The sequence below is a fragment of the Hippocampus zosterae genome, chromosome 6 (assembly GCF_025434085.1).
Source record: "Hippocampus zosterae strain Florida chromosome 6, ASM2543408v3, whole genome shotgun sequence".
Lineage (NCBI taxonomy): Eukaryota > Metazoa > Chordata > Actinopteri > Syngnathiformes > Syngnathidae > Hippocampus > Hippocampus zosterae.
This window is the reverse complement of record NC_067456.1, coordinates 24,419,297-24,439,769: the sequence shown is the minus strand read 5'-3', so window position 1 is coordinate 24,439,769 and position 20,473 is coordinate 24,419,297. Positions and strand designations below refer to the sequence as shown.

Sequence of the window (20,473 nt, the reverse complement as noted above, 5' to 3'; positions counted from 1 at the left end):
AACAAAAGAAGCGTGGGGATCGCAATTGTTTGACTGTGGCTTGGTTGGGAGGAGCAGGAGGGGGTCGTTTTTCATCCATCTGCCTTGTTCAACCTTTCTCTGTCACCTTGCAGCGAGGAGTCTGGGGTTTTTTTTCCCTTCAGTGGCTGCAAACATGAACATTCTTTTTATTGAGCTACTTGCTCAGGGTAGGACGGCTCGTTATGCAAGACTCAGTTGATAGACACACATGCCACTGTTTTGGGACCGCTTGATGAAAAAGGGTGTGCTGGGAGAAATTCTTCGATTCGATGCAAAGTAATGCAAATGTAAATGATTCAGAATTGATTAGTGCATTTTACGAATCAATTCTTAAATAAAGTAATGCTTGCGGAATGCTTGCCATAGGAGCACAGCAGATTGACCGCGACCGGCTTGTTCACCAACATGAACCTAAGAAGCGTGTTTTTGAAATGCGCGAGGAAGTCTGAGTCCCCAAAGAAAACCCACGCAAGCACCTAGCGAGCACGCAAACTTCACAAAGCAAGCATGAAGGCAAGCTACAAGTAAAGTGTGGAATAATCGAATGATCAAATAGATCGTTCAAGTTATAACTACACAACGTGTGCTGTTGGTTCATATGTTGTCTTATTGGCATGACATTCTTATGGACTGCTTCCTAATTCATGATATTCACTCACAAAAAATAAAAACAATGCAATTGTGTGATTGTTGCAACTGAAGCTAAACAAAGAGTTACTTGTACCACACACAATTCACAATGAGTGTGGCTTTTGTGTCTGCAAATGATGCTTCATCATTTAGAACGCAGAATATTCACAATCAGAATCCTAATCAGGCATGTAACATTTAACAAATTTAACAAGTTAATTACAAGTATTATGTAGTGACCTATTTAATAAAATTTTCAAACCCTTGATAAGGCTTTATTCTAAAGTGGTACCCATGTTTAATTAGAAACGTATGAAATTCAAAGCATTTCTGGTGCTTGTCAAATATTCATTTGATGGGAAAAAAAAACTTCAACCTATCAGTCCTCAAACTGGGGCAGAGGTGGAACTCCAAGGTGGCCAGGGGGGGCGGGGGCACCCCTTGTGCACTTCTTGGTGACCCCTGAGACAACCTCCATACCCAGTGGAAAATTTCTATATCTGTAATTTTTTTTAACTTTCACATGGATGCAGTATTCTTCGACCCGTTCATGTTCAAGTTTTTTTAATGAAATACATAATGAAATAATAAGTGCACAATTGATGTGAATGCAAACTGTAAAATAATCTTCAACATTCAATTATTTCACTCAATCAAAATTATTCCTACACCATAGCAAGTAAACAACATTGCTGAGAAGTAATTGTTTCTCACATCACCCACAGTCGTGTTTCATGAAATAAAATGCACGCACATAGCAATCTTGCGCACACACTCATAATACATGCAGGACCAAACCTAAGTTAAAAGCAACATTTACAATTGTGAAGAATGAAGAGGGCGGCCCCTGTGGTCCAGTGGTTAGCGCGTCGACCTCTCTGTTTACAGTTCCGGCCTCCCTGTGTGGAGTTTGCATGTTCTCCCCAGGCCCGCATGGGTTTTCTCCAGGTACTCCGGTTTCCTCCTCCATTCCAAAAACATGCATGGTAAGCTGATTGAATGCTATAAATTGTCTAGAAGTGTGAGTGTGAGTGTGAGTGTGAATAGTCATTCATCTTTGTGTGCCCTATGACTGGCCGCCAACCGCTTCAGGATGTCCCCCGCCTACTGCCCGAAGACAGCTGGGATAGGCTCCAGCACCCCCTGCGACCCCAGTGAGAATAAGCAGAATGGAAAATGGATGGAAGGAAGAATGAAAAAATGTTTGTGTCATTGTGCTTTATAGATATGATTTGAATAAATGAGCCACTGATGCAAAATGGCGTCGGCCGTCTGTGGCAACTGATCACTCTGGTTGGTTTTTGGCAAGTAAATCGCTGTATGAGATAATGGATTGGAGTACACTAAAGCAAAGCCTCTTCAAAAAACGTGGCATTATCTCGTAAATTAAGATCAGCCTGTGAATTTTATGTCACAAAACCTTGAGAGTGGATGGTATGATAAATAATAACGGATGTCGCATGCACGATCACCCCTGTGTTATTTTTTAAAATCCCTTTTAATAACATAAAATAAATGAAAATGTTGCTTCTTTTTGTTTTTGAATGACAAGAAAAACTGAAATACCAGACCGTGAAATGGCCACAGTCATAAAGGGCAGACACGTATTTTTTAATACAATATTTGGTGAAACTGGACAGGTATATAATTTGTCAAAAAGTGTTTCCGGTGCAAATGTTTGTCAGAAAAAAAATGTCCAGAGGGAGGTGTGGCAAACCGACGCATACTATTTTATTTTTCAAGGTGAATGGGGGAAAATGACACCAGTTCACCACATTTTAATCATGTACTGCGGGTGGTCGTGATAATTTGTGTCTTTTTCAGTGTGGCATATGTTTCCTCTTAGTCTTGCACCTTCCGTTCCACTGCAGCAATCTACACATCAGAAACCTCTCCACTTGCGAAAGGGAAGTCACCTCCACCCCGAGCTCGCACATGTTGCAACATGAACGTATGAGAGCCCTGATAGGAGTCTCTATCAACCATGTCACTTCCCTTGCTCCCCAGGCAAGGAGGACATCTACGCACAGACATGGGTATTGGGACACTTTGTCAATTCACAAGCAGAAACTACAAATTGTAACAAACACTGGATTAAGTTGGTCAACTTTTTACAAGTAGAAAAGCGTTCGCTTGAAGAGGAAACCTTCAGCTAAATTCTCAGTGCAGTGTGTTTGTGGGAACCCAAATCCCTGAAGCCAAACACTTGGTTTCCACTGTATCGTACAAACTTGGCTTGACACAGCTCAATATAAAGCAGACGCTTTTCCATTGTCAAAACCAAGTACAATGAGGGGCTTTCTTATCCGTAATTTTGCCAACGTGGGACTCCACTTCTGTGCGGCAAAAGAAAAATGTGTCTCTAATCATGCCAAACAGCAATTCGTTGGAAGGTAAATAGATAGGGCCCTCATACTCCATTATTGGTGTTTGTCCGTCTGTCTCTTTATGTCATGAAAGGGTTTTAAGGTAGCTATGGGGCAGCTAATAGATAAGTGTTGAAGGTGGTAATGATAACGAAAGTAATGTGGAAAGACTAAGAAATTCAGAAAGTTTGCTGCTCATTACATTTTTGTAAGCACCAAACTGAAGCCCTATTGGACTGCAAAGTCAGCACTTGGGTTTGACCAGTGGAGGCTCACGTGATGAGCAGGTGGAAGGAACTTCAACTTGTGTGCAGACGAAGAAAAGAAAAATCAAAAGGAAAAAGAAAAAAGAAAAAAAGAGGCCGCTGGAAGCAGGAAAACAAAAGCTTGGTGGAGTTTCTCGTGGCTCAGACCCCGTGTGGTCTCGTAACTTCATCAGGGCCACACTGGGTGGTTCTCCTGTCCTTCAGGCAAGGAGCAGAGCTGAGTTATTGCTTCAAGCTTGTGCTCTTGACAACCTTTTCGTCACGGCTAACATGCTAAGTGCGGGTGCTTTCAGAGACGAGAACCCAGAACTCAAGGTTGTTGGAAGTCCACCCCCTGTGGTTTTGGGCAGGACTTAGCGCTCGTGTGTCTGTGTGCAACCAAAAAAAAGGCAAAAGAGCAATATTAAATGAAGCAAGATGTCTTCCAGCAGTGAGTGTGCTCAGAGAAAGAAGGAAAGTAATGTGCTGAGACTTTTTTGGGGAGCTTTATGGAGAGTGAGAGAGAGTGAGCGAAGACAAAAGGATAGCCCTTTGATCTACTCAAGGCAGGCAGATGAGCGGAGTATCCGCCCCTCATCTCGAATTTCAGGTGAAACTCAATTCATAAACTTAGAGATAGATTTGAGTCAATTTAACTGTCCTTTTAAAAATGTGAACCCATCCGAAGTTCATGCAACAATATTTCATGATATCTCTTCACTGTTATGTCATAATCAGAAGCAAGAAATTAACATCATGGCCTAGAACAGGGGTCCCCAACCGCCAGTCCGCGGCCCGGTACCGGCCGCAGGGCATTTGTTACCAGGCCGCACAGAAAGAACTTGCCTTAATTCCGTTTTTTATTTTTTATTTCGGAATACAAAAGATGTTTTATTTCGAAAAATTACCAGATTCTCCGTTACATCCGTCTGTGTCACGCTTGACTCACATCAAGCCACGCTTCTCTGTCACGTGACCGATTACGCTCAAAACAAAACAATGGAGCTCGCAAAATTAGTTAAAAAAACTGCTGGAGATCGCAAATGACGGCGGCCATAAAAATAAGTTCTTAGACAGCTGGATTAAAGTTATGGATGAATACTCTGAGATCGCCACAGTAGCACTGTTGCTATTTCCGACATCCTACCTGTGTGAGGTGGGGGTTTTCTGCAGCAACGGCGACTAAAACAAAATTACGAAGAAGACTGGATATAAACCACACACTTGAGGTGTCATCGTCTCCTATTACCCCGAGATGAGACCGTCTGGTTGCAGAAAATCAAGCTTGGGGCTGTGGTGAGTCGTCATTTTCATGCACTTTGAATTTGCGTTGTATCGCATTTTGAAGGCATTAAACATTACCAAAGCGATCAGAGTGTTGCGGCCAGATTAGACACTCCTTGTGTTTATTATTATATTTCGAAAACACCAGTTTTCATGCAGCTCATACCAATTATTTTGTTGTATTAATCCACCACACCTTAAATGCCGGTCCCTGAAAATATTGTCTGACATAAACCGGTCCGTAAGGCAAAAAAGGTTGGGGACCCCTGGCCTCAAAGATTCATCAATGGAAAGTTAGCAGGATAAGCACAGTAAACAATATGCATGCATACATGCTTATATGTATGCCTGTGGGGGATGCTTCGTGGGTATGGGGTACCAAACTCCCTGATACGGGCTGTTCAGCCCCTATACCACCGATGTCAGAGTTTGGTTCGCATTGCAGGCAGTAAGTCGGAATCGTTTCCAGTGAGGTTTGGACTCCACCAAGGCAGCCCTTTGTCGCCAATTCGGTTCATAACCCTTATGGACAGAATTTCTAGGCGTAGCCAAAGCGTTGAGGGGTTCTGTTTTGGTGGCCTCGGTATTGCATCTGTTTTTTGCAGATGATGTGGCACTGTTGGCTCCTTCAAGCAGGGCTCTCCAGCTCTCACTGGAGCGTTTCACAGCATGAAGCCTGTTGGGGTGAAAATACGCACCTCCAAATCTGTAACAATGGTCCTCAGTTGGAAAAGGGTAGGGTTCCCCCTCCGGATCGGGGAGGAGATCTTGCCCCAAGTGGAGGAGTTTAAGTATCTTGCAGTCTTGTTCATGAGTGAGGGCAGGAGGGAGCGAGAGATCGACAGGCAGATCGGTGCAGCATCTGCTGTGATGCGGACACTGTATCGGTCTGTCGTGGTGAAGAAGGAGCTGAGCCAAAGGGTGAAGCTCTCAATTTACTGGTCGATCCACATTCAAACCCTCATCTATGGTCACGAGCTATGGGTCGTGACTGAAAGAACGAGATTCCAGATACAAGCGGCCGAAATGAGTTTTCTCCGCAGGGTGTCCGGGCTCTCCCTTAGAGATAGGGTCAGAAGCTCGGTCATCCAGGAGGGACTCAGAGTCGAGCTGCTTCTCCTCCACATCGAGAGGAGCCAGATGAGGTGGCTCGGGCATCTGATTAGGATGCCTCTTGAACGCCTCCCTGGTGAGGTGTTTCGGGCATGTCCCACCGGCAGGAGACCCCGGGGACGACCCAGGACACGCTGGAGAGACTATGTCGCCCAGCTGGCCTGGGAACACCTCAGCATCCTCCGGGAAGAGCTGGAACAAGTGGCTGGGGAGAGGGAAGTCTGGGCTTCCCTGCTAAAGCTGCTGCTCCCGCGACCCGACCCCGGATAAGTGGTCGAAGATGGATAGATGGATGGATGGACATGCAAATATTTTGCATTTGAAGGAATTTTTTAAAGACACAACTGCATAGAAAGTTTCTAGCTGCAGTTCCCATGCCTATCCCTTGGGGCCAGTCTGGGTCCATCCATCCTTTAATCTATCACAGGGGAGCCCATTACGTCGATCGCGATTGACCGGTAGATTGCGGATCGGTCACAAGTCGTTCGCGAGGGGTATCGAGGAGGAAAAAAAAACAACCATTTGTGACTCTTTGTGCATGTTAGTAATATATATTTTTTGTGCAGTAAATGTACACTGCACCCTAATCATCCTATCAGTCTAATTTTCACAATGAAAAAAATCTAATAAAATAAAGCAGGTAAAGCGCATGACCTGTGTCACCAGAAGTTGTTAGAGCTCAGCAGTGTGCAATTGCAGCTTATGATCAGAGCTGTTGCGCTATGCCTTTTATCTTTGTCATTATTCTCATTCAGCGTTTGTTTCGTGTACAATTCACTGAGGGCACGGGCAAAGAATAGGAATCTAGAGGGCCGAGGGAAGCACTTTAAAATGGTACGTGTGAGCTACGATAGTTAACAGGCTGCAAAAGTGCGTCACATGCCTCCGTGTCAGGCTGTTGCTCGTCATGGCATGCATGAGTATGTGCGTGTGCGGTAACGGGTCGATCGCGCGAGGTTGGTTGATCGAAAAGTCGATCTTCGGTTCACAAAGTTTGGACCCCCCCTGATCTATCATATTATATTATAGCAGTGAAGACCAAACGTGATATCAGGAAAAAACACATCTTAAAATAAATGTTCCCTGTACTTTCAGCTGCAGGGATTTGAATGACTCTATTTGTTTCAGGTCATTTAAAACCGAGTTTCATGCTAAATGACACAAAATGGAGTCTCTGATGTGCACCATTTTGAATGTTATTAAGTTGGACTTCAAGAGTCACGTCAATTGGGAAGAATACATCACAGCAAATAAACGAGCAAGTCCATTTCCTAGAGGCCAGGCGTGTCAAAACCCAATCCTCGAGGGCCATTGTTCTGCCTGTTTTAGATGTCTCCCTTCTCCAACACTTCTGATTCACATGATAAGGATCATTCTCAGGTTTCTTCAGTTTGCTGATGAGCTATGTGGCCAAATGAGAAAACCCTCGAGGATTTATTATTTTTTTTGGCAACTGAATACTCACATAAGCTGGTGAGGCCAAGGGGAAGAGTTTGAGAATTTCACGAACGAGAGAGATTGAGTACATTCACTTTTCACACAAACACTAATGCAGTCGAATTCCTTCAAGTACACTTGGCTTTCATATCATCTTATTTATGTGTTCCTTTTGCAGAATAGGCATATCATTTGTCAAGTAGCTGATAAATGATTATTAGACTGAATGGAATCAGCTGTACGACTCACCAGTTAAAAAAGTCACATGCAGCTCATGACTCTAACTCAGAGGTCGGCAACCCAAAATGTTGAAAGAGCCATAGTGGACCCAAAAAACAAATGTGTCTGGAGCCGCAACAAATTAAAAGCCTCAGAAAGAAGGCAACACACGCTGTAATATCTTTATTAGCCTACTACTATCAAAACGACTAAGTTGGCTACAAATATACAATGAGTCTTCCCGATTAAACTTTTTTTTTCCTCTTCCGTGCATCCTGAACAGCAGGGGGCCCAACCTTTTTTGACCAAAGCTCTATTTTTCGATAAACCAGCCTCCCGCGATCAACCCGTGACCACATACGCACGCAAACTCACACACCTACACACGCATGCCATAATGAGCAACAGCCATAACGCCGGCTGAGATGAACAAGGCACGGGACGCACTTTTGCAGCGTATTAACTTTCATAGCTGACGTGTACCGTTTTAAAATGCTTCTCTCGGTCCTTCATATTGCCATTCTTTGCCAGTTCCCTCTGTGAATTGGACATGAAACACTGTTTCTTCTTACAACAGCCACCTGCCTGGCATCCCGCTATGCTCATAGAAACATGCGTCACATGCTATAACGCAAACTTCATTGACAGAAATGTTGAAATGTAATATTTATTTGACATATTTTTTACATCATTGGAAAATATGAAGAATATTTGTCCTCCTACAGAAACCATATTCAAATGAAAAATATATATTTTCACTCCCCCATCTTTTTCCATTTTCAAACATTTTAAAAAGCTCCAGGGAGCCACTAGGCGGCGCTAAAGAGCCGCAGCCGCGTGTTGCCGACCCCCGCTCTAACTACTTTCACCATCACGTTAAATACCGTCTTTATGAATCCAATTGGCTTGTAGCCCATTTGACCATTTGACATCACATGAAATCCAATGTTTACTTGCCAATCTGTTAAACAATATGAAATCTGAAGTGGAAACCAAGTTGTGGGGCATTATTTTCCCCCTCAAATACCATCATGTGAAAGTGTTGCCTCCCTTGAGGAAGTTTGGCCCCATCTTCTAAGCCAAGTGTTTTTAACAACAGTACCCGAACTTTAGACAGTGGCCGATTTGCAGTGCAAGTAATGAATTAAGAGTCCCACGCAACCATGCACCTTTGTGTAAAATGGAAGGATATGAGAGTGCAACTTTACTGTGCATTTTGGCATCATTTTGTGTGAATAAAATACATTGTACAGGGTGTCTGCAAAGTCTGGGTACACGGTCAAAAACAGACATCTGAAAATAAAACCATTTTATTCGTTATTAATAATGCTAAAAATTTTCAACACGATTTCCATAATTTTCAATGCATACTTTCGATGCACTTTGCAAAATTCTGGTGACCACTCAGACCACTCCAATCTCCAATGTACCGACTTTGTGGACACCCTGTGTTATGGACCACAAAACAGGTTTGTAAGCGAATAATTGGGGTTAGAATGGAGCGTGAGGAGCTGCCAAAACATAAAGCTGTAAAAATGGAAAGGAAGTCACATATGCAAAGCTGTGTGTGAATGTGTGTCTGTGTGTGCGTACGTAGGCAGGAGGTGGGGATGGGCTTCTTTCTGGATGGTTAGTCTTATCTTCATGCGCACTCACATGTATGCCACACCAGATGGCCACAGAACACATAGCCGCTAATGGCACCACTTGATCATGTCTGGGATGTGCTATAAATCAGTATATTAACAATGAACACATGTCATACATATAGTTTGATTGATCCCCGCGTGACACATAAAGTCATTTCATAAAAAGAGAGAAAGCACTCAGAGGACCTTTGTAGATTTAGCCGCGTGTGCCTGATTGATGGCCGACCGGAGAGATCTCGCAGGCATTATCCTCGATTTCTGATAGCTCTCATGTTTGCATGTACATCTTGTTTGTTTACTAAGACATCACATTGCTGCTGTCTATGTGGTGAGATTTAATTAGTCTGCTCTGTAGAGCTGTTTTCCTTTTTAACATCTTTGGAAACAAGTGGTTATGAGCTCTGATGAGAGTGAGCACGACACACGCACACACCACAACCACACTGCTCTTCTATACTGCAGGCATTCATGAGTATTTCTTTAACGTATCAAAGTTGCACACAAATAACAATAATAAATAAATAAGGATAAAAACAATAATGTCATTGTCTGTTTTCCAGAAAAGTTCCAGACAAAATTGGGATTCCACAATCATCGCCGTTCTGACAAAAATATATTCATTTCAAAACAAAGGCAAGACCAACAAAGAACCAAGAAAAGGTGAGAACAAACAGAAACCACTTGCAAAAGGCAAGAGTGAAAAAAAATTAAATTGCTTATCAACTCAAAGGGCAACAGAATCCAATGCACGAGAATCCAAACCAAGAATACACAAGAAAATAATTACTGTACATGAAAAATACTATGAACTAGTGATGGGACGAAATGGGTCGAGGCTCCGAAGCTTGTGTCGAGTAATGGGAGGGCCGTTTCTACGAAGCTTGTATCGAGGCGTGCTTCATTTTGGCAAAACCCGAAAATAATGACGTGTGAAGCCTCGCCGGCCGGCTGAATCTCATTAACGCTTTGTGAGTGGTCCGACACATTGCAAACACAGTACAGACTACGGTATAAATAGGTTGCAAAACGCAATGGCGATCGCCTGTTATCTCACATTTTGTGGATTTCGGGCTCCTGTACTTGTTACACCTGTGCGCAACAGTGCCACTAGTGCAATCTTTTTTCGAGCCCTGTCCGTTGCTTGTGATGGAACCTGCGTGAAAAAGGCGATCCTCCCTTGTATGGGAACATTTTGATTTGATTGCTTCCAATAAGGTAAGGGAGAAAAACTACATTAATATAAATGTGACAATGCAGCTTTTCGCTTGTTCTTTTGTCTCACTATTGTTATTTCACAGGTGAAGTGTCTGTTGTGCGCAAGGGAACTTGTATACAACAACAACACCTCATCTATGTTGAGGAAGGAGAGCCATGAAACTGAGCCATACTTACCCAAATTTATATAAACTGGCACTCGCATTTCTCTGCACCCCAGCTTCATCTGTGCCTTGTGAAAGAATATTTTCGAAAGCTGGTGAAATATTGTCCAAAAAAAGAAACCGTTTACAGCCGGCCACTGCGGGAAAGCTATTATTTAGAAATAAAAATGAATAACAAATTAACCTTAGCACTTGTTGTATTTTGTTCACATACTAAATTACTAACACAAACACATTCATATCTTTGTCTTAGGCAAACAGCCATTGAATGCTTAACACTGTTGACCTGTTGGGCTTCTGGACCACTTGATGGCGCCATAGAGTACGATGCACCATGAAGCTGCAAACCAATTGGCTGCAAAGCTTCATTGCTTCATGGGGCTTCATTTGGTCATCACTACTATGAACTAATGATGCATGTATGCATGTTGATTTATATAGCGCTTTCACAACAGCTGCAGCTGTAACAAAGCACTTAACAAAACGGTTAACAAAGTAAAATAATAAACACAACACATAACATAAAACACGGACAGTCGTGCAGTCCTAACCGCTTTTCCGTCACACGCTTTGTTGTTTGAAGCAGTTTGAGATGAGGCGAAAAGCTATGGGCAGGAAAAAAATGTCAAGGACATGTAGAAAATTAAAACACTTGGCGTCGCAAGCAAGGCTTAATAATCTGACAGCCAGTTGTCGGAGCAGCATGGCTTTCAAAGGCAGCTAGGAAATGAGGATGATTAGTGTCAGGTGTGGATCCTGAGGGAACGCCCAATCTCCAGCCGGACACTGGGGGGGGAAAAAAAAAGCAAACAGGACAGTGCCATGACAGTCATCATTCACTTTTAAACATTAATTTCATTTATCACATAACCTTTGTAGATAATTGCTTTAATGGCAATGTTCAAAAAGATCCATCCCTGACCATCACCTGTTGAGTGGCAAATGATTTCTACAGTGTTTCCTAGATTTCTATTCAAAACTAGCTGGCAAAGAGGTAATATGTTGGGGCAAGTATTAGAACACAGAGCATATGTATTAGCGAAGGGACAAGAAGTGGAACTACCTGGTGCTCAAGCCACACGCCAAATCTGTAAGTGTGCAAACACTGTGCAGCTCTTCTTGTGATTCACGGACATCATGGATATGTGTTTGGCAGAACGTCAAACTTGAAACAGCATCACATCATTGTGGAGAGCAGCGCAGAAAAATTGAATGACAGTATGGAGCGTTGTGCTAACCTGACTTCCAGCACGATTTAAACAGCAGCACCCGGGCTCTGTCCCGATTTACGCAACATTTGTGGGGCATTGCAGAACTGGAAGACAATTTAAGCACCGACATTTTTTAAATATGTAATCAAAGTCAAATGCATCATTGGAGGAAATAGTAAGCTCATGTGTAATCTAACAATATAAATGCTTATTTGTAAGATATTTTGCAGTGAAGAATGGGCAAACATTTCAGAAAGAGGATGACAACACAACCAAAACGATTGAATTCAAATTTGGACATAGATGGACTGAATACTTTTGCTCACAACAGTTTTCAGATTTGTATTAAAAAGAAATAAATAAAGGGTTGTGGGGGTTCATATTGTCATTCACGAAATCCCAATAAAATAAACGGACGTTTGAAGCTGGGACATGAAAAAATATGAAAAGTTTCAAGGGGTACAAGCACTTTTGCGAGGTGCTATACATTGAAGCCTATTTTGTTCTTTTATCAAAATCTGGACAAAGATGTTTACAGTCTTTTGAAACTAAATTGTGTGGACGCTTCTTAAAAAGTCCGGATTTCTGATCTGTCCCTTACTCGGCTTCTTGAAATCAATTCATTAAGGTGCATGGAAGGGGATTTGTCTGGCAAGTTAAATCTCTCACTTTCACACATAAATTCATGAACAAATCAGTAAAATACAAATTGTGTCTGCTTTGTTTACATCAATCCAAAGTTTACACCTATCTTGTGCAGGCTGATGGGGAGTTGCAGAGTGTTGCCACATACACAGACAGCAGGATTAAATGTTTTAAACAGCAAACACAGTATAATACTTATGTGGATTTGTCACTGATAATAAACAACCACTGTAAAGGACAAAATGTCTGCAATGTATTTGTGCATGTTTTAGAATGGAGATGTGAAACATGGGTATTATCGTGCACAAGACATTTGAGACGCCCGTCAGTAAGTGTCTCTATATTTAGCTAGCTGAGGGACGAGGTGACTCGGTGTAACGGCAACACTCAGACACACACCACTGGACCTTATACTTTTTCACTGTTTTGTGGGCACTTTGTACTACTCACAGGAGGAGGTGGGTTTTAAGGATTTTCAAGTAAGCAGGACAAAACAAAGCCCCTTCAAGAATGGCCGTGCCGCTTGGGGATGTCATCTGTTTCCGGAACGAGAACAGAGCTTGGTGATTTGTGAAACGACGGTTCGAGGAAATTACAGTATGGGCCAGTCAGAAGTAGCAGAGGCCAGACCAGGCCTAAGAAATCCCGACCCGCTAGTGAGAGAGGCCTACATGATGGCCTATGACTACATAGACTATGTGATCACAGGCGAGATGGACGGAAGAATGGGTCCTGCCCCCACTGCCTGCACTAAAGCGCTTCGCTACGCTGGAGATGTGCTCTTTACATGCTTCCCCATCTTCTTCAACGCTGGTCACGTTCCAGGATGTGACAGAGAATACAGTCTGTCCTACGCTTATGAAGATCCTACATGAACACTTCTTCCCCATTGATCCCAGGGGGCGACGCCGTGACCTGGCATGGAGCGCAGTATTGTCGGTCTATATTCTAGCTGGCCAGATGGCCTTGCATTGCCAGGAGAATGGCATGTCGGTGGTTTTGCCTTAGCTGAAGGAGTGCGTGGGCGCTTATGTTGAGAGGGTCATCTGCCCTGATATCAGAGAAAAGGGAGGATGGGTATGTATTTGCAATTTGAAAATATTGCCCAGTCACAATCACACATTGAGGAACATCCATTATTTTGCACGTTGACGATTTTCATTTGATTTTTTTTCCTTTCAAAAAAACATCAGATTTTTTAAAAAACAATGAAGATGTGATTGAATTGGAGTCTTTCCTTTAAGGGCTCTATTTTCAATGAAAGCACACCTGCGGCGGAGTGCAAATGCTGGTGGATTTTGATTTTAAGGCTTGCTGAGCATTAACCAATTTGGCAAACAGATCTCCGGCAAGCTGGGCGGGCTGGTGTAGCAGAATGGGTGTCTTGGATTTGTGCCTCACGGAGTGACAATTTCGAGAGAGAAAATCAATCTAACCTTCCCCCTGTCCAGACCGTGGCCAAGACCAGCGCAAGGATAGACGGTCGGTCAAACGCAACCCATTATATTCATAAATATTAGAACAGTGGCCATTAAACACTCTGAATCGCTGTCTTATGCTTTTAAATCATCCGACTGGGGCGGCACAGCTACGGACGATCATGAGTAGGTGGGGACAGAGTCCAAGTGCCCACTTTATGGCACAAATGTGCTTCCGCCATGTTAAAAAGGGACGCTTTCACTGGCCATGACTGAAGTCGGCTGTGACCACAGCGCTCACGAGCACACATTCACCGGCCTACATCTGTCTGCTAAATTCTCAACACTGGGTCGAGCCCGATTCCACAAGCAGTTGCCCTCGGTTTCTCCTTCAATTTTTTTTTTTTCCCAAGAGAATTTACCTTTTGGAAATTACAGACATTATAAAGAGATGATGTCAATTTTCGGGGCACCCGAGGTAATTGTAAATAAAGCCACAGATTTGAGCATTGAGGAATATTCCATTTCTTTTCTATTTATCCTTTCAATTTTAACTAAATCACACTTTAGTATGTGTAGCATCACCCAGTCTACCGTATTTGACAGTTGACATAGTATGGATCGTGAATCTTCTCTGAGAAAATTTGCCACCCTGAAATGCTTTTATTTTTTTTTCAGGGAGAGGGTGTGGATTTGGAAACAGAAATAGGCCTGTGATTGAAACATTATCTTGGATGTTTTGGAGGGAGGGTTGTCAACTAATAGATTTATTTGGGAACTATTTGATTATTATAACGCATGTGTTTTCGAGAAATTTTGGAGTTGTGATTAAATTTTTGGCACGTGTTCCCTTAGTAATGGAGGATAGTGGGAAATAAGAAATAAGGCAAATGCAGTAAATCACGGAATACAGTGGTTTCATCACTACTCATAATGCACCATTCAGAGTCTGGCTCTTTGAGCAAACTCTTCTGACAGTCAATCAGCGACAGATACACACATACCTACACATACAAATTCAGTCCTTGTAGCCGCCGTGTCACATGTAGATTTACATCCTGATATGAACAAGATGGGCTACGCGGTGATCAACTGCTTCGCTAATCTGCCTTTATTGTACATGGGTCAAGAGGCTGATTCCGGCCCCGGCCTTCCTGTTTGGAGTTTGCATGTTCTCCGCGTGCCTGCTTGGGTTTTCTCCGGGTTCTCCGAATTCCTAACACATTCCAAAAATATGCATGGTAGGTTGACTGAATGCTCCAAATTGTCCCTAGGTGTGATTGTGAGTGGTTGTTTGTCTATGTGTGCCGTGTGATTGGCTGGCAACCGGTTCAGGGAGTACACCGCCTACTGCCCGAAGACGGCTGGGATAGGCTCCAGCACACCCGCAACCCTCGTGAGGATAAGCAGCTCAGATTATGGAGGGGTAGATAAAAAAATGGCTTAAAGATGTTTAGAAGACCTTTTTCAAAGGTATGATTAATGGTGGTGGCGGTGGGGGGAGTAGGGCATCAACACTTGGGGCTTACTTTACTTCTATTAACAGCTTTTTCCAATTGCGCACAGCACAGAAACTAAATACAGCTTCACTATGTTTACTTTGAACATTGGGCTCCCCTAATTGACACAGTCTGCAGATCTCAGAGCTCTACATGGGTTATATTTATTAAGCAATTCTTTAATGTTTTCAGGACTCAAAACTATTTAGTGATTCATAGTTGCAGAATTGTATTCTACAGCTGACTGGGAGTCAGTGCAAAGCCTGGAGTAGTATGTTCTGATCTCTTTGTTCTGAGCAGAAGCGAAGCTGCAGCTGTTTGATTCTCCTTTGAAAAAGGGCGCAAAAAGGATACCAGACAGTCAGGATATCGTAATGTACAAAAAGTACAGAGAAAAAAAAGGGTGATGGGGGAATTACATAAAGGTGCCAATTTTTCACAGCAAATTACAGTACAGTAAATTATTTTGCATTTTAATTACTCTGGTCAATGCTTTACAATGATTGTCTTTTTCAGTCCAATAATATAAATTATTTCAACATTAAAATAGCTGAATTTATGTATTTCTTGTTCAAATACGTGGGTGAGAAGGGAAAGGCCGCTATGAGACTCATTACGCCCAAGTGCCTCAAGTGACTACACACACGTTAATTGATGCAGACAGTTATTGGCGCATGTCCTCACACAAGAGTCATTACTGTTTCTCTTCTCTTTCTATATTGCCAATATACATGTTGAATCACATATGTACTGTGCATGCTGACGTTCAAAAGTATGTCTAATATATTTAATGAATGTGTGTGAGATTTTGAGTCTTTGTGATAGATCAGAAAAGCAAGTGAAGTTGGACTATGGAGACAGGAAAATACTGTGCCGCTGCTGGCAGGCGGCAGTGCCGAGCACCATTGGCTTAATGTGTAGAAGAAGCATGACACGCTTCCCATATATGCTGTGTCTAAATTCATCTGCAGTATTCTCCAAAAGCTGAATTTGAAGACCCCATGATGTAACTTTTGGTGTGCCCCAACCGCACACCAGTTTCTAAATTAATGCAGCCTTTGAATCTAGCCTTCAAATCAGGCTTTTGTTTCCATGGTGATGGGCCCTGAGTGAAGGGTGCTTTAGAGTACACTTTCGTAGCCTACATTGCTCTGCTCTTCCACGCCACTCATCTTCGACACTTCAACATCTCTTCTACAACCGAGCACATTACCTCATCTTGCGGCAGTACAGAAGATGAACAAATGAGAGTCGCTAGACTTGTCCAGCTTTGCCATGGTTATACGGTCCATCGAGTCTACATGAAGAGGAACCAGCCTGGCAAGGGTCCTCGGAAGACACACTTTACGAATTTGGACACAGCAATAGCCACTGTAGGAAGCCTAGGTTGGTTGATGACACACAGGCCAAGCAGCCATCTTCCCAGGAGTCTCTTGCATTCAATTGTCTTGAGGTACAGTATCTGTGTTTGGCACCAAAAATGAATCAAAACTAGTTGAATTCTTTATAGATCCTGACACAGATTGGTTTATTTACCAGCATCAGACGTGCAGTTATGATACCAGACACGTGGGGCATTTTATAATCAGGGCTTTCAAAACATATTCAATGTAAAGGAAATGCCAAATACTTTAACTTTCTGCTTGGCTCTCGACGAAGGCGGACGCTTTTTGCACTGCTCCTCCTGGCCTCACCCCACCCTTTCCGTGCTTGCCACTTAGTCCTTGTGCTATATTTGTCTAACTTTTTTTTTCCTAGCCTCCTACCGTATTTTTTCATCCGAATAATTAACCATGGAATTAGTTGTCTGTTCTCTCAATGTAATCGACAAAAAATTTTCGACAAAAAGAGCGGGGAGCCTGCTTGCCCTCCGGGGACACTTGCTGCCGGATACGCCCTGGATTCATGGAGAAAGTGGAGACCGGTGTGCCTGGCAGTGCTGTCCGTGGAGGATGTGGGAGACATCTACATTATTGGCCTTTTGATAACAGGTATGCTGCTGTTTGGTGTTGGCAGCTTTCTGTTCTATCGCAAAATTCAACCGACGGGAGTGGCTCTATTGGAAGTGAAGAAGCTGCCGGTCACTCTGGATGGCTTGGAGCGAATGTCCGACACTCAGACTCCAGCGGTGACTGAGCTCAACCACAATATTGTTGCGGTTTTGGAGCGACTCCGCGCGATCGACAACACCATGGAAAAGTTGGAATCCACACTGCGGAAAGAATTTTCGGATCCGACTGATCGGCGCCAGTGAGGAGATACAGACCAAGGAAAGGACTCAAGGCTGTCTGGAATTGTTGGCGCATACACATCCTTGTTATCACCGTCTTCATCGCTCCGATTCTTTTTCCCCCGTGACGTGGTTCGATATGCGGAGCGCAACGGTGACCGTGCAGCTGGTCATTTCGGCAGCGGTTACCGCCCCCCCCCCCCTTCCCATTCATCCTCCCCCCTTATTACATGTTATGTCTTGTGACTTGTTGTAACTGTCATATGCTTATTTATGTGCTAGGGTCTTTTTTATCCTGGACTTAAATTATCCTGGGAAGAGGATAGTTCGAGCGTGGTTTTTTTTTCCCTCTCCCCACCCAGCGTTTTCCTTTCTGAATTCTGATTGTAATTTCCCCATTGCGGAAGAAATAAAGGATATCTTAATCTGAATCTTAAAAGACATGAGAGAGGAAAAACAATTATTTTGACCTTATATTAAATACTCATTTGTACATTGTTGAAGAGTGTGGAATTAAAGCCTGTTTAAAAGCTTTGATAACAAATGTGACAATGAGGGTAAAAATTGAAGTATCAGCTCACCTCTATGATAGGTTCATATTTTTATATCCTGCGTCAATGATGTATGGTGAGGTTCCGAACTGGTGAGGCACTACTTCCCTGGAGTCAGATATAAAAATATGAAGCCAAAATAGAACATGAGTCTAAATTTCTAATTTGATGTTCTAAAAAATGTCTTAAATCTTAAGTTGAGTTTTTGAATATTTGTTTTCAAAGCTGTTTAAATTGTTCAACTAACTAAGGTCACGTTCGTTGCTGTTATGTTGGTGTTGTTTTTTGGGGGGCGGGCGAGTCTTTATGTAAAAATAGCATTCAATCTGCCCTTAATATGTGATGAAAGCCCCAATTATAAAATTACCTAGGCGTCTGGTATCATGTGTGATGTTTCTAACAAAGCAATCCATGCCAAATTTGTTACAGAATTCAAGGATTTATGAAATTACCGGAGCAGAACACAGCAGTTGCAGCTTTAAAAGTGTATTGAAGAAATCGCCAGGGACTTCAAGATGGCGTAGTCTGTATGTCCCCAACAAGAAGAGACTCGCTCCAGTAACGGTTATCTATGTCGAAGGGCTTTTTCTACGCATTGCACCAATTGAGCGCAACACAGCCACGTCGTGGATGTGGCACAGTATATACCAGACTACACTTTGCATTTTAAAGCACTTTTCTGGTCACAAGAGTGATTAAATATCCATCCATCGATCTATCCATTTCAACGGTGCTTATCCTGAACAAAGTCGCGGGAGGGTACTGGAGCCCACCCCAGCTGACTTCAAGAGGCCGGTGATTAAATATGTCACACATATTCATGAAAAAAACTTCCACAAACTGTCAGCATGTGCAGTGCATGTGTGATAAAACATGTTTACTGTCGATAGAAAGACAAATAGCGATGCCTCTTGTCTAAGACAAGATAGGCCGATTGCCTGAGTCAGCAATGGTAAACTGGGGCTGCAAGCTTGCAGTTCGCCGTGCTTCACTTCATTCTCATTCTGCATTGGAAATACACACATCCAAGCATTTTAATGGTAAAGTATTGATAATTATTGAATTGAAAAATAATGTTCATGGAAAGCACGGACTTTAATCAGTAACTAAAATGCTTTTCATTTTTCCTTTTTTTTTTTACTTTCCACATAGCCAACGTCCAGCAGGTGGTGGTAACGAGGCTCTGCCACGTTTGTCGCCACTGACTGCTGCACATCCCTGCTTTAATTTACCGTGACTGGTTGGCATTTCCGCCTCGCAGTGTTGAAGGTCTTGGGTTCGATTCCATGGCACAAGCTTCTTGTGTGGCGGGGTGTGCTTGCGTCTATCCCAGCTGTCTTCTGGCAGTAGGCCGGGGACAACCTAAACTGTTTGGTTGCCAGCCAATCGTAGGGCACACAGACAACATCCACGCTCACACTCACACTTAGGGACAATTTAGACTCTTCCCAATAACTCCATCGTGATCGACCGGTAGTCGATCCCGAAAGGCGTAGAGGGAAAAAAAAACAATCCAAACTACTGTGTGCGTATTATTAATATATAAAAATATATGTGTTAGTGCACACTGCACCATAGCATCTTATCAGTCTCACTTTCGCAAAAAGTATTTTTTTAAATAAAAAAAGCACGTCACCTTTAACCTTCGGTGCCGCGTGACCTGCATCACCAGTTGTTACCGCTCAGCAGTTTGGAATTGCAGCTTGCGATTGGAGTTGCTGCGCTGTATTATTTTATTATTCTCAGTTTGTTTCATGTCTATGTGATTTGCTTTTCACAAACTCACTAACTTTTGTGTCTACTTTATTTTTCTGTTTAGTTCATCTTAGGGGCCATTATGGCTATGGATCATCACGGCATGCGGGTCTAAGTGTGTGCGTGTGTGGTAACTGGTTGATGGTGGGAGGTTGGGTGATCGCAAAGTAGATCTTTGGTCAAAAAAAGTTGGGCAACACCGATTTAGTTTTCCATTAACCTGCCATGCATGTTTTTTGGAATGTGAGAGGAAACCGGATACCCACGCAGGCAGTGAGAACATGTAACTCCACACAATAAGACCGGAACCAGAACCGAACCCTGCTCCTCTGAACTGTGAGGCCGACGCACTAACATGTTGATTACCGGGTTGCCCACTTCACAAACCCAAAATTGGAAAAGCTGTCGTAAAATGTCAAGGTTTGTCTTGAGTTTCGTTTTGGTTTTGGATTTTAGGGCGCTCATGCACCCACATAGATAGCACCATGAGCGGTTGCCCAGATTTCCCAAATCAAAACCCTTCACCTTTTTGTAGCGGTCAAAACGTTTAAGAGTCACCAAATGATTGTTCAAAACTTGTCATAATGCAACAATTCTGTTTTCTGCCAGGGTGGATTTGTGTCGCGCTTTGGAGAGAAACAGAGCCTGGAGGGTCAGCTGAATCAAGTGTGGACCCTGCTGGCTTTAGCATCAAGCGTCCTTTTTTACGTCATGTAGAAAAAGGTTTTGGCTAACATTGCCACCTACTGACTATCGCCAAAACTACAATATTCAAGACTCTTGCTTCGCTATAGTACTCAGTGTTTTGGTTTTCGTTACAT

The 20,473-nt window shown here is 42.9% G+C and overlaps 2 protein-coding genes across 2 annotated transcripts in view; both read left to right on the top strand.

Annotated features, from left to right (window-relative positions):
• The window catches only part of LOC127602267 (craniofacial development protein 2-like), a 159,468-nt gene that overhangs the window by 113,816 nt on the left and 25,179 nt on the right, over window positions 1-20,473 (top strand). The gene's annotated exons all lie outside the window — the stretch shown is intronic.
• On the top strand, window positions 12,799-20,414 carry bcl2l16 (BCL2 like 16). The gene is given in 3 exon segments (XM_052068376.1): window positions 12,799-13,013; window positions 13,015-13,276; window positions 20,262-20,414. Coding segments are annotated over 3 exon segments (585 nt in total). The 3' UTR covers window positions 20,370-20,414.